Source organism: Balaenoptera borealis (assembly GCF_965194805.1).
Source record: "Balaenoptera borealis genome assembly, chromosome: 3".
NCBI lineage: Eukaryota > Metazoa > Chordata > Mammalia > Artiodactyla > Balaenopteridae > Balaenoptera > Balaenoptera borealis.
In genome coordinates this window covers 2,955,828-2,970,241 of record NC_138866.1, presented here as the reverse complement: position 1 = coordinate 2,970,241, position 14,414 = coordinate 2,955,828, and the positions used below count along the sequence as shown (strand labels likewise).

Below are 14,414 nucleotides of genomic sequence, written 5' to 3'. Positions count from 1 at the left end.
ATTAATTAATTAATTTAAAAACAAAAAACAGTGGACTCTCTTGCCCTTTGAATGGCTCTTTTGCCCTTGACTGATATTGTAACACCATATATTGATCACGTGGAAAATACTGGTTCACTGAGTCATGCAGATCTTCGGAGCCATTTTGCAGATCTTGGACACATTTCAGTCAATGTGTCTATAAATCCTATTCGTTAATATCACCACTGATCTCATTTTCACCGACAAAAGCTGTCAAGCTCACACTGGCAGATTGGAGTTTTCCAAACCTCCCAGAATTCTGGAAAGTCACACAGAGCTCCATCACTTTCCAGCCCTGCACTGACCCTCTATGCCTGTATCTCGTCCCTGTTATGTCATTGTAAAGATTACATTGTGTAAATATGTATAAAGCTTTTAGTATGGCACCTGGCCCAGGTAAGCGCTCCCTCAGTAATATTACTATTTGCGCTCTTTCTACATTGTTGTCATCATGTGTAATGTGCATTGACCGTAGCCCACATTGAGGGAGGAGATGTGCTTTGTGTGGGGCACCAGGGTGGAGACCCTCACAGCGTGTGTGTGACAGCTCGTTCGGGCAAGCTCCACACTGATGCCGCTTGCTGTTCGCCAGCTGGCCGATGGGCAGCCGCCGTGCCCTTCCCCTGTAAGTTCAGAGCAACAGCAGAGCTGAGGGAGCCTCCTTCCTGTGACCTCTTCTTACCTCGCCTGTACCTACTGTGTGCAGCTGCCACGCGGTGTGGGTGTCCGTGCCCCTCACCCCACACCGGGGCTGTGGTTTTTGCCTCTTGTTCCACTGCCCAGCACAGTGCCGGCATGTGATCATCGGTGCTAGGTTATGTTTGTTGAATGAATGCATTTAGAAGGAATTTATTTTGAACAGTACTCTGGACGTGGCTTCAGAGAGTTAAAAAGTATAGAAACTTTATCATACGAAGCATATGATCTGAGCAGCGACTAGCTGGGTTTTTTCCTTTCATTTTCTTTAAGCAATGTTTAACCTCTATTCACCCCTACCCCATCTCTTGTTTCTTGAATCTCTATTAATTCGAAATGAAAATAGTAGAAAGCTTAAAAGTATTTCACAGTAATTCTGGGTTAAGCATTTTTGCAGTCAATGTACTTTGCTTTCTCCTTTTCAGATGTTCCTCCTGCTGATCAAGAGAAGCTTTTTATCCAGAAGTTACGTCAGTGTTGTGTCCTCTTTGACTTTGTTTCCGATCCACTAAGTGACCTAAAGTGGAAGGAAGTAAAACGAGCTGCTTTAAGTGAAATGGTAGAATATATCACCCATAATCGGAATGTGATCACAGAGCCTATTTACCCAGAAGTAGTCCATATGGTAAGTGATTACGGTTTAACCAGCGTGTCCCAAACCTGAGTTACAAACAGGACACTGATATTCTTAGACTGTGCTAAGACATTTGAGCCTAACATGACACTTGACACGAAAAAATCCTCCTGTTCAAAAATTTATACTTGTACCTAGAAGAATGAAAATCTTTGTAATATGTCCTGGATTACAGTGAGGGACCTTCTAGGGACGAAAGTGCGCTACATGTGTTAACTCATTTAATCCTCACAACTACCCTGTGGGGTAGAAATGTTAGAACTTTCATTTGTACTTACTGTCTTACCCTCTTTAAATTTTTTTTTAAGATATATAACATTAATATAATAGTGCCCATACATAACTTAGAAGTAAGCATGTTGTCCATACATGTACAGGAAAATTCTAATGATGGGGAGGAGTTAAGATAGCTGGTGTCAGGACAGTCCACCCTGATTGGCGGAGATGCACCCAACTCTTGTCATCCTGCAGTTAGCTCATCGTTGGTTTCATTCAGCCCCAAAATCTCAGTCTCCTGTCTCCAGGTCCTTTGCAGGTCCCATTGTGACCTCAGTCACTACTGCCTGGAAACATTTCATGTGATACCATTACTAAAACTCTTAGGTTTGACACTGAACTCCAGTTTTCTCTTGAGTTTTTTTGAATTGTTGGTGTTTTGTCTGCTTTTGAAATAGTACTCCCCAGTTACTAGGGAATCCTCGTGGCTTAACATAAAATTTTAAATCCTGATTTCCATTGAACTCCTTAAGTTTCTGATTTTTTTCCCCAAAGCTATATATTTCAAAATTGACTAGACTCGTTGACCTAACATATGTTTCTTTCTTATGTTAGTATGTTTGCATTGGAAAAAGAAAGTTGTGTTCTTTTTGTATTCACAATCTGTTGTATCCAAACTTGAGATCAACCTGATTAATTTATTATTGTTAACTCTTACAGTTCAGAATTTACCAGCATGTAGTCAGCCTAGGGCTGTGAGAGCCGTTTGGGTTCCTCCACCAGACCCCCACCAGAAGAACCGTCACAAGCATACACTGAGCAGTAAATCCTCCAAAACCTCACCCATTCAGACTAAGGAAAATTGCGGAATGTCTTTTTTTTCCTCTCGGTTTCAACTCTCAATTACTCTGGAAGGCCTCCCAAACCCCAAATCACAAAGAAAAATCTCTAATATTTTCTTCTAACACTTTCATAATTCTGTTGTTCACAGTACATTTTGTAATCCTCCTGGAACTTTTTTTTTTTAATGGCTCAGGGTAGGGATATAACTTTGTCTTCTAAAATGATTGAAAAATCATTAGTCCCTACATTGTGTGTTGAACATTCCACTTTCTCCGTCGATTTTAAATGCTTCTTTATTATATATTAAATTCATTCTCTTTTTGAATTACATGTACGAATATGTCATCTATTAAATTTATAGACACGTAAGTTTATTCTGTATTAAATGACACGTGTGGAAGGTTTTTCGGTTTCGGCGGAGGCTCGGCTGCCAGCCGTCCCTGAGTCCCGCTCTTAAGCCGGGAGGGAGGGGGCCGCGGAGCACAGTGAGGCGAGGCTTGGCGGGCTGGGGTCAGAGGCCTGCCTGCTTGAATCAGGCTCTCCCGTGCCTTTCACAGAGGCGGTGCGCGTTACCAGAACCACTCAGGAGACCGGAAGCCCTTGAGACTTTTTTTAGATTAAATAATCATTACTTCTCGCCTCCCTGTTAAAACCATGTCCTAATAGCCAGGTTCTCCTCCTGCCGTCTTAGCTTTGTTCCCCACCCGGAAATTCAAGCCATCTTCAGAGTATTGGGCACTTTGTTTTGCCCCTAAAGCACGTAGCAGACACTTCCTGAGCATCCAGTGAGCACTTTTTCAGATGAGGAAGTCGAGTGGTGACCGAGGCTTCTGCCCTCCCAAGGCTCTGACCAGTAATGTGTCATTTTAGGTTAAGGTAAGGCAGTGAAGGAAGGTGAAACGGGGGAAGGAGGTAGAGTTACAGGACTGCCCACGAGGCGGGAAGCAGGTGCAGAGAGAAATCTGGTACAAGATGAGTTACACTGTCCCATGAAGATATGTGCGCAAGAGGTGCTTTTCCGCGTCACTGAGAGAACAGGGGACAGACAGTTCATTCTGTCCTCTGACTGGAGCGAGGGCAGGCGAGAGCACAGCTGTTCCCTTACCTCGAGTTTGAATGAGCCGTGCGGGGCAGAGAGGATTTGTGTTTTGTTTGCTATTGTTTTGTTTTATATAAAGGCAGAGGGCATTGATGACAGATATATAATGAAGGAGAAGGCGTGTGGTGGGGATGGTACTTGGCAGTGGTTTCTGACCCTCTCAGAAGTAGCGAGTGGGTGCAGATTTCAAGCAGCCAACAGAAGGCCTCCACCCCAAGCCGTGCCTGGACCCAGCAGGGCAGGTAGAAAAAATGTGGGCCCCTTTGTAGTTCCCTTTGGACGCCCCTGGTGTGCTTACCACTGAAGTGGCACTCGGCCAGCTTGCTTGAAGGATTGCCTGGTGTGTGTGTCTGTGTGTGTGTGTGTGTATTTTTGTTTTGTCACAGTTGTTTTTTGTTTCATTTTGTTTTGGTTTTTTCAGCCGCATCATGCGGCATGCAGGATCTTGGCTCCCCAACCAGGGATCGAACCCGTGCCCCCTGCAGTGGAAACGTGGAGTCTTAACCACTCGACCACCAGGAAAGTCCCTGTCGTAGCATTTTTAAAGACATTAATGCCCACTTACCGTGAAGAATGCAAAGCTCTATAGATGTTATACTCCTTATGCTTACTTCTTTTAAATATGTTGCCTATTAGACTGGGCTGCTGTATGTTTTTTAACAGAGTTGTTGAGAGGTAATTCACATATGCAATCCACCCCTTTAAAATGTCCAAGTCAGTTGTTTTTAGTGTATTCACGGGACTGTGCAGGCATCACCACATCTATTTTGTAACGTTTTCATCCCCCTGAAAGAAATCCCATACCCATTAACCGTTACTGCCATTCCTCCCTCACTCCCCACTCCCCACCCCTGGTAACTACTCATCCACTTTATGTCTCTATGGATTTGCCTAACCTGGATCTTTCTTAGAAATGGCATTATACACTATGTGACCTTCTTTCATTTAGCATAATGTTTTCAAGTTTCATCCATGTTGTAGCGTGTGTCAGAACTTCTTTTTATTGCTACATAATATTCCAGGGACCTCCCTGGTGGCGCAGTGGTTAAGAATCCGCCTGCCAATGCAGGGGACGTGGGTTCGATCCCTGGTCCGGGAAGATCCCACATGCCGCAAAGCAACATGTGCCCGTGTGCCACAACTACTGAGCCTGCGCCCTAGAGCCCATGAGCCACAACTACCGAGCCCGTGAGCCACAACTACTGGAGCCCGCGCACCTAGACCCCGTGCTCCGCAACAAGAGAAGCCACCGCAATGAGAAGCCCGTGCACCACAACGAAGAGTAGCCCCCACTTGCCGCAACTAGAGAAAGCCCTCACGCAGCAACGAAGACCCAACGCAGCCATAAATAAATAAATAAATTTTAAAAATAATAAATGAATAATGTTCCATTATATGAATATATACCACGTTTTATTTATCTATTCATCCATGGATGGACATTTGGGCTATTTCTGCTACTTAGCAGTTATGAATAATGCTACTGTGACCATTCATGTACAAGCTTTTTGTGCATATATGTTTTCATTTCTCTTGAGTGTTTACCTAGGAGTGGAATTGCTGGTGACGTGTTAACACTATGTGTTTAGCGTTTTGGAGAGCTGCCAGACTGTTTTCCAAAGTGGCTGCACCATTTATTCCCACCAGCAGGGTATAAGGGTTCCAGTTTCTCTGCATTTTCAATACTTGTTACTATCTGTCTTTTTGATGGTAGCCATCCTAGTAGGTGTGAGGTAGGATCTCACTGTGGTTTTGATTTACGTTTCCCTCTTGGCTAATGATGTTCAGCATCTCTTCATGTGTGCTGTGTATTTTTATAAATCATAGACTGTAGTCCTAGAAATTAATGGAACCTTATAGATCCTCTAGCCTGACTTTTATTTTCCAGATTTCAAAAACTTAGGTTCAGGGAGATGAGGATGAAAAGGAGAATTACTCAGGAAGGAAAACTCCTGACATCTAAATTCTCAGGCCTAAATTACATAAACTCCATTATCTCTTAATTTCACTCATTTTTAAAATATAGTCAGCCATCTGTTTTTGTTTTTTTTCAATTGACTAATCTGTTTTTCAGGCATTGGCATTTTTCTCATAGTGAAAACACTGATAGCAAAACCAAGCTAATAGTGTAGCCACTTTTTTCACAGAACACCATTTTTACTTGAAGAATGACTGACAAACAGGTTATTCAGACTTGGATATTCAGGGAACATTTTCTCACAAAATAAAATAAGAATGTCACTTTAAGGAAAATAATTGACAGTGTTTGTTGCCAAAGGTAAAATTTGAGCTTTCAGGCAAAATTTTGAATTTTGGAAGATTTGTATCCACCAGTGCAAGATTCAGCTTCCGGGTGCCACAAGCTCTCCTGCTGAGATTGGTGTCATTATGAATGAATTAGATCTTTAATACACACGACAAAAGGAATGAGACATGGTGATGCCTGCACAGTCCTGTGGATATACTAAAAACAATTGAATTGTACACTTTAAAGGGGTGGATTGTATGATATGTGAATTATCTCTCAATAACTCTGTTTTTAAAAAGCATAGCGGTCCAGTCCGATAGGCAATATATTTAAAATATATGAATACACATAATTCAGTGAGGCCAGTATTTTCTAAATGACCAAAACTGATGTTCCAAAATCATTCATCGGCCAGAGAGCCATTCAAAGTGCAAGACACACCAGTGGATTTTCATGAATTAGAGACCCCCTCATTGATAAGATTTACGATTCCACAGAATAGCTAACCTTTAGTAAACTACCACTTATCAAGTTTTGGTGTAGTATCAAAGAAGTCCACAATTATCTAAAAGGGCTATTAAATACCCCTCCCTTTTCCAACTACATATCTGCTGGAGACAGAGTTTTCTTCCTATATTTCAACCAAATTAACATTCTGAACATAGAAGCAGATGCAAGAATCCAGCTGTTTTTTATTAAACCAGACAGTAAAGAGATTTGCAAAAATGTGAAACAGTGCCACTCTTCTCACTGAATTTGTTTTGGGAAATACTTTTATTTAATATGAGTTGTTTTATGAAACAGCTAATGTTATGAAAAATTTATTTTTTATACGTTTATATTTATACTGACATAATGGGTTTGTTATCTTTTAATGAATGAATATTTTTAAAATTTCTCTGCTTTAATTTCTACTGCAGTCAATATCCATAGATAGAACTTTCATAAACAAAAGTTCTTTGGGATCCTCAATAATTTTTAGGAGTTTAAAGGGGTCCTGAGACCAAAAAGTGTGAGAACCACTCTTCTCAAAGAGTGCTGCGCCAAGGCCACAGCACCAGCGCCGCCTGGGAGCGCGTCAGGAACGGCGTTTCCTGGGTCACAGCGCTTTGTCTGCACGTGTTCTCCAGGGCATTCTGAATGGCCTCCCTGCCTTGCCGCCTGAGGTTAAGCCCTCACATACCACCTGTGACAACTCTTAACTCCCCCTGGGCTGTCAGTTCCCAGAGAGAAAGGTTTGGGATGTCAACGGCTCAGTAATGCTCACTCGATAGACTCTCCTGCCTGGACGAGGGCACAAAGACTAGTCTTAGTCACAGATGAAACCACCTGCAGGTCAGAAAAGGAATCGGTTAGATCAATGGTTGAATGAAGTGGATGGCTCAAAAGTGCTTCACATCAAGATGGACCTCCCTAGAATTACCCACATCTTTGGTGCTGGATTACTCTGTAGAAGTCAGTGAATAAGATGCGGGGTGTGGGGCTTCCCTGGTGGCGCAGTGGTTAAGAATCCGCCTGCCAATGCGGGAGACACGGGTTCGAGCCCTGGTCCAGGAAGATCCCACATGCCGCGGAGCAGCTAAGCCCGTGCGCCACAACTACTGAGCCTGCGCTCTAGAGCCCACGAGCCACAGCTACTGGAGCCCACGTGCCACAACTACTGAAGCCCGCGCGCCTAGAGCCTGTGCTCCGCAACAAGAGAAACCACCGCAACGAGAAGCCCGCGCACCGCAACAAAGAGTAGCCCCTGCTCGCCGCAACTAGAGAAAGCCTGCGCGCAGCAATGAAGACCCAATGCAGCCAAAAATTAATTAATTAATCAATTTTTTAAAAAAAAGATGCAGGGTGTGCCCTTACGCAGTTTACGTGTTCTAGAGGAATATAGAGCAAACTGTTAATAGTAGCTGCCTTTGGATAGTGTGATTATGTGGATTTTCCCCTTTTATGAATATAGTTTTATAATTTTAAAAATTTTCATAATGATCATGTATCACATTTGCCATTATCAAAAATCAATAAATGCGTTTTTCTTTAAAAAAAAACAAAACAAAAAAACAACCTCGTCGTGTATAGTGTAATAGCAGTACTGTCCTTATCAGGACTCATGTTGGGTTTCCAGGGAAAATGAGTTCATCACAGTATTTTAATCCGTACTGCTTGTAAATGACTAGATAGTACCTTACAAGTTTTCTTTCATGCTTAGGGTTCCAGTCAACATTTCCTGTTAAGGTCAGAGGAGTTTTTCTTGGGTCCTTGTGGGAGGTTTCATGCCCAGATCCCCAGGATGATTGTCTCGTGTTTCATTTAAGGTTTGATGTTGGACAATCTCCTTCTACTGTTTTTATATCTGATATTTACAGTGTGTTCTGGAAAGTATTACTTGTTGTAAGGGTGAAGATAGTTTGGAAATGAGAGAGGAAAGGATGTTTTGAATTAAAGGAGGTAGCATATTAACCAGTGAAGCTTCAAATAGTCTACAGATTTCTTTCAGGTAATGATTTAAATCACGCATTCCTCTTTTTGCTTAGTTGTTTTTGTTTTGCCAAAGTCACAGTAACATGGGGTAAAGAAGCACTGCCATCATCGATGAGCTAAGGGGAGATTAAGGCATAAAGTGCTTTTTGAAATCCAGCGAATGATTTTTCTACTTCAAATACCCAGTGAGCCATTTCTTGGAGATTTGTTCTTATTTTGAGAGAATTACCCTTTGTTTTGTTTGATGTTTTTATTAAATGTGTGCTTATTTTAAATAAGTGAAATAAATACAAAAAGATAGAGAAAAAAAAGTTAATCTTTTTCCGTACTCCACCCCTCGCCAATTCTACCTAAACCCACCCCCACCTCCAGCCACAACCAACTTAACTTATATGTACTTTTTTTTCCAAAAGGCTACTAAGCGATCTTCCCTGGTGGTCCAGTGGTTAAGACTCCACGGTCCCAATGCAGGGGGCACAGGTTCAATCCCTGGTTGGGGAACTAAGATTCCGTATGCTACACGGCACGGCTTAAAAAAAAAAGAGGCTACTAAGAAACTTTTGGGGATGATGGGTATATTTATCATCTTGATTGTATAATGGTTTCACAGATGTATGTAAATGTTAAATGTATCGAATTGTACACTTTACATACAGTAAGGTTATTCCTCACTAAAGCTGGGGTTTTTTAAGCTCCTATATTGATAGGTATTTCTTTTGGTCTAGGGGCACAGTGAAGAAATTACTAAGACATTAAGGGCATTGTGAATCAAGAAGGTTTCAGAACTTAGAGCCTAGTAAATATTTACTATCTTTCTGTAACGTTTTAAATTAATTTTAAATTTACATTCGGCAAGATTACATTTTTAGTGAAGAGTTCTCTTGAGATTTGATAAATATGTGTAGTCATGTAACCACCGCCGCCACAGTCAAGATATAAAACAGTTTTATTACCCTCCAAAAAAGTTCTTCATGCTACTCCTTTGAAGTCAGACCTTCCCCTTATCCATTATCTCTGGCTACCACTAATCCGTCCTCTAGCTCTGTCATTTTGCCTCTTCCAGAATGTCATATAAATGGACTCAGAGAGTATGTAGCCTTTTGAGTCTAGCTTCTTTAACTTAGCGTAATCTGTTTGATATTCGTCCATGTTGTTGATGTATTAGTGGTTTGTTCCTTTTTCTCAGTAGTATCTCATTATATAGAGGTATCATGATTTGTCCACTCCCCAGTTGAGGAATATTTGGATTGTTTCCAGTTGTTAGCAATTAAGCTGCTATAAATATTCATGTACAAGTTTTGGACATAGGTTTGGTTTTTTTTTTTTTTTTAACTTGGGTGAGCACGTAGGCGTGGGATTGCTGGGTCGTATGATTAAGTATTCATTTAACTTTCTAAGAAACTGCCAAACTGTTTTCCAAAGTAGAGGTGCCATTTTTTGCACTCCCGCCAGCCACGTGCGTTAGTTCTAGTTGCTCCAATCCTTGTCAACGTTTGGTGTCTTCAGTCCTTTTATCTCATTTTGACTTTAACTTACATTTCCTTGATGATTAATGATGCTGAGCATTTTTTCCTGTGTTCGTTTTGTGTATCTTCCTTGGGGAAGTGTCTGTTCAGATCACCGGCCTGTTTTTTTAATTGGGTTGTTTTCTTGTTGAGTTTGAGACTTGTTTACATATTCTGGATACAAATGCTTTGACAGATAAGTGATTTGCAAATATCTTACTTCAGTTTGTGCCTTGTCTTTTTAAGTGTCTTTTACGGAGTTTTTCATTTAGATGAAGTCTAATTTTTGATGTCACGGATTGTGCTTTTGGTGTCATACATAAGAAGGCTTTGCCTAACCCAAACTCAAAAAAATTTCCTCCTCAAGATTTTCTAGTTTTACATTTAAATCTATGATCCATTTTGTCAGTTTCATTTCTTGGCCTGTGGATGTCCAAGTATTTGTTGAAAACCTTTTGTTGAAAAGACTAACCATACTCCATTGAATTGCCTTTCCACCTTAAAAATTAATTCACCATATTCGTGAGTCTACTTCTGGACTCTGTATTCTGTTCCATTGATCTAGGGATCCTCTTGCTTATGCCATACCGTCTTCATTATTGTCACTTTATAGTAAATGTTGAGATCAAGTAGTATGAATGTGCCAACCTTTTTATTCTTTTTCAAATTGTTTGGCTTCTCTAGTTATTTTATCTTTCCAAATAAATTTTAGTATCAGCTTGTCGCTATCTACAAAATATCCTTCAGGGGTTTGACTTGGAATTGTATTGAATATGTACATTTGGAGAGAATTGCTATCTTAACAATATTGAACCTTTCAATCTGTGAACACAGTATATATCCCCATTTTGATCATCTTTGTTTATAGTTTTCAGCATGTAGATCCCCTATGTATTTTTTTAGACTCATAAATAAGTATTTTATTTTTGGGTGCTATTGTAATTGGGGTTTTTTATTTTCTATCTCTAATTGTTTCTTGCAGTTGTATAAAGTGCTTCATATTATTCAGTGCATAACTATTAGTATTATTAGTTGAATTGACTCCTTTATAACTATAAAATGATCCTTTTATCATTGGTAATATTATTTTCTCCAAAACCTACTTTGTATGCTATTAATATAGCCACTCCAGCTCTCTCTTGACTAGTGTTAACATGGTGTATATTTTTCCGTCCTTTTATTTTTGACCAATTCGTATCTTTATAGTTAAAGGGGGCTTATTGTAGACAGCATATAGGTGAGTCTTGCTCCTTTATTCAGTCAAACAATCTCTGCCTTTTGGTTGAGGTACTCAAACCATTAACTTGCATTGTCAGTATTGATGTTGTTGGGTTTAAATCTACCATCTTGCTGTATTTTTTCTCTGTTTATCCCATCTGTTTTTTGTTCCCTTTTCCTCTTTTTCTGTTTTCTTTTGGATCAATTGAATACTTTTATGATTACAGTTTCTCTCTTTTGTTGGCTTTTTAACTATCACTCTTTATTGTTTGATCTCAATTATTTAGCTTTTCTAGAATGCATCTTTAACTTGTCACAGTCAGCCTTCAAGTGACAATACACCATGTAAATATCAGTTTACAGCAGCATACTTCTATTTCTTCTCCGCGAATCTTCCTGCTATTGTCATTTTACTTCTTCGTATGTTATAAACCCCACCATATATTATTTTTAGAAAACAGTTCTATTTTAAAGAGATTTAAATAATTTTTTTTTTAAGTCAACAACTTTTATTACAACTCACATATTTCATAGAAAAAGGAATGTAGCGTCAGGTCCGGTTGTATGAAAAACGGTAAAATGCAGGTTCGTCCTGGTTGCTCTGTTGACACCCGGGGCAGGCTCTCCGCGACATCAGGCACAGCAGCTGCACTTGTCCGAGGCCCCTTTGCAGACGCAGCCCTGGGCACACTTGGCGCAGCCCACGGGGCAGCGGGAGCAGCAGCTCTTCTTGCAGGAGGTGCATCTGCAGGCTTTGCAGCTGCAGGAGCCGCCAGTGGGGCAGGAGCACTTGGGGTCCATCTGGAGAAGTGAGGCCCGAGGTCCAAAGCAAGGGGCACAGCCGCTTCACTGGTCCGGTGGGGGGCGTGTCTTAAATAATTTTTTAAAACTCTTTTATACTTAACCAGATAGTTATCATTTTCAGTGTTCTTCATTCTGGTATCCATCCTTCAAGCAGAAGGATATCAGTTTCCTTCTGCTTGAAGGACTTTCTTTAATTTCTCTTGTAGCACAGATCTACCGGTGATTAATTCTTTTAGCATTTGTTCATCTGAAAAAGTCTTTCTTTTGCCTTTTTATTGTTTTTGACAGATCTTTATTGGAGTATAATTGCTTCACAATACTGTGTTAGTTTCTGTTGCACAACAAAGCGAATCAGCCATATGCATACACATGTCCCCATATCCCCTCCCTCTTGAACCTCCTTCCCATCCTCCCTATCCCACCCCTCTAGGTCATTGCAAAGCACCGAGCCTATTTCCCTGTGCTATGCTGCTGCTTCCCACTAGCTAACTATTTTACATTCGGTAGTGTATATATGTCGATGCTACTCTTACTTCGTCCCAGCTTCCCCCTCCCACCCCATGTCCTCAAGTCCATTCTCTATGTCTACCTCTTTATTCCTGCCCTGCAACTAGGTTCATCAGTACCATTTTTTTTTTTTTTTTTTTTTTTTTTAGTTTCCATGTATATGCGTTAGCATACGGTATTTGTTTTTCTCTTTATGACTTAGTTCACTCTGTGTGACAGACTCTAGGTCCATCCACCTCACTACAAGTAACTCAATTTCGTTTCTTTTTATGGCTGAGTAATATTCCATTGTATATATGTGCTCATCTTCATCCATTCATCTGTCGATGGATTGCCTTTGACTTTGAAAGAAATGCAGGCATACCTCATTTTATTATGCTTCACTTTATTGCACTTCACACATATTGTGTTTTTCACAAATTGAAGGTTTGTGGCAACCCTGCATCCAGCCAGTCTATTGGCACTGTTTTTCCAAAATCATTTGCTCACTTCCTGTCTCTGCATCACATTTTGGTAATTCTCAAAATATTTCAAACCCTCCAACAGCAAAAAGATTGACTCTCTGAAGGCTCAGATAATGGTTAGCATTTTTTAGCAATAAAGTATTTTTTTAACTAGCGTATGCACTTTTTTTTTTTGGACATAATGCTGCTGCACACTTAATAGACTACAGTATAGTTTAAGTATAACTTTTATAAGCACTGGGAAATCAAAAACTTTGTGTGACTAGCTTTTCTCTGACATTCACTTTATTGCAGTGGTCTGGAGCTGAACCCACAATACCTCTGGTGGGTATAGAACAACAGGTCAAAGTTTAATCCTTTAAAAATTTTGCTCCACTGTCTTCTCGCTTGCATTGTTTCTGATAAGAAATCTGCTGCCATTCCTATCTCTGTTCCTCTGGACATAATGTATCTTTTTCTCCTCTGGCTACTTTTTAAGATTTTTTCTGTTCTTTTTAAGCAAGCAACTTGATTATGATGTGCCTTGGTGTAGTTTCTTTCTTTTTCTTGTCTTTGAAGTTCATTTATAGTTTTTATGAAATTTAGGAAAGTATTTGGCCCTTATCTCTTCAAATATTTTTTTCTGTCTCCCACACCTTGTCCTTTAGAGGCTCCAGTGAAATGTGTTTTAGGCCTCATAGAGTTGTTCCACAGCTGACTTATGCTCTTTTTCTCTAAAGTCTTTTTTTTCTTTGTGTGTTTCATTTGGTGATTCCCTTTGCTGTCTTCAAGTTCAGTAACCTTTTCTGCAATGTCTCAGCTTTTGTTAATTTCCCTCCGTAAATTTTTCATCTCACATTGTAGTCTTCATCTCATGTAGTTTATGTCTTTTCAATATCTTCATGTCTCCACCTAACTTTTTGAGCACATAGAATACTATTTTAGCCTTATCTGTTAATTCTACCATTGTGTCAATTCCAAGTCAGTTCAGTTGATTGGTTTTCCTTCTTGTTATAAATGATATTTTTCATGCTGCTTTGTGTGTCTAGTCATTTTTTATTGGACGTCTGACCATGTGGATTTTGCCTTGATGAGTACTGCATACTTATATATTTCTATTAATATCTGGAGATTTGTTTGGGATGCAGTTACTTGCAAACAGTTTGATCCTTTTGGTTCTTGCTTTTAAGATGTGTCAGGAAGGACTATAGGCATAATCACTCTATGGCTAATGATCCCCCACTACTGAGACAAGACCCTTCCGATTATGAGCCCAATCCTCTGTGAATTAACGGATTTTTCCAGTCTGGTTGACGGGAACAGGAATTGCTCTGGCCCTGGGTGAGTACTGGGTCTCTCTGGTCTTTTCAGGTGGTTCTTTTTGCAGCCTCCAGTAGTTTGCTCACCCCCATGGGCTGATCAGTCCTCTTCTGAATAGTTCAGGAGGACCTCTGCAATCTCTGGAGTTCTCTCTGTGCAGCTCTCTTCTCTCTGGGACTATGCCTTGCAGATTCTAACCACCTATGTCTGCTGGACTTCACCCGGGTTCTTTCTCCCTGTGCTGCAACCTGGAAATTCTATCAAAGGAGAAAGCTGGGCACTTGTTTCCCATCTCTCAGAAATCTCTCTCTGTCTTGCACTATCTGAAATCCATGTCTTGCAAACCAGAATTCCATGTGTTTTTCCTTGGGTTTTTTGGTTGTTT

The 14,414-nt window shown here is 40.4% G+C and overlaps 1 protein-coding gene and 1 pseudogene across 14 annotated transcripts in view; one reads left to right on the top strand and one right to left on the bottom strand.

The window, feature by feature from the left end:
- PPP2R5C (protein phosphatase 2 regulatory subunit B'gamma) overlaps positions 1-14,414 on the top strand; it is a 133,000-nt gene that overhangs the window by 79,075 nt on the left and 39,511 nt on the right. For 10 of the 13 annotated variants that reach the window (XM_082387452.1, XM_082387444.1, XM_082387450.1 and 7 more), the window contains one exon: positions 1,143-1,342. The exons of 2 other annotated variants lie outside the window; for them this stretch is intronic. In XM_082387452.1, coding sequence (XP_082243578.1) covers positions 1,143-1,342 — 200 coding nt within the window. Of the gene's footprint in view, positions 1-1,142; positions 1,343-14,414 lie in introns of those variants that run through there. One more of the 13 variants, XM_082387445.1, reaches the window with a different exon arrangement.
- Positions 11,452-11,820, bottom strand: LOC309626598 (metallothionein-1G pseudogene; annotated as a pseudogene). Its single transcript has one exon. The product of its transcript is annotated as a metallothionein-1G pseudogene (transcript).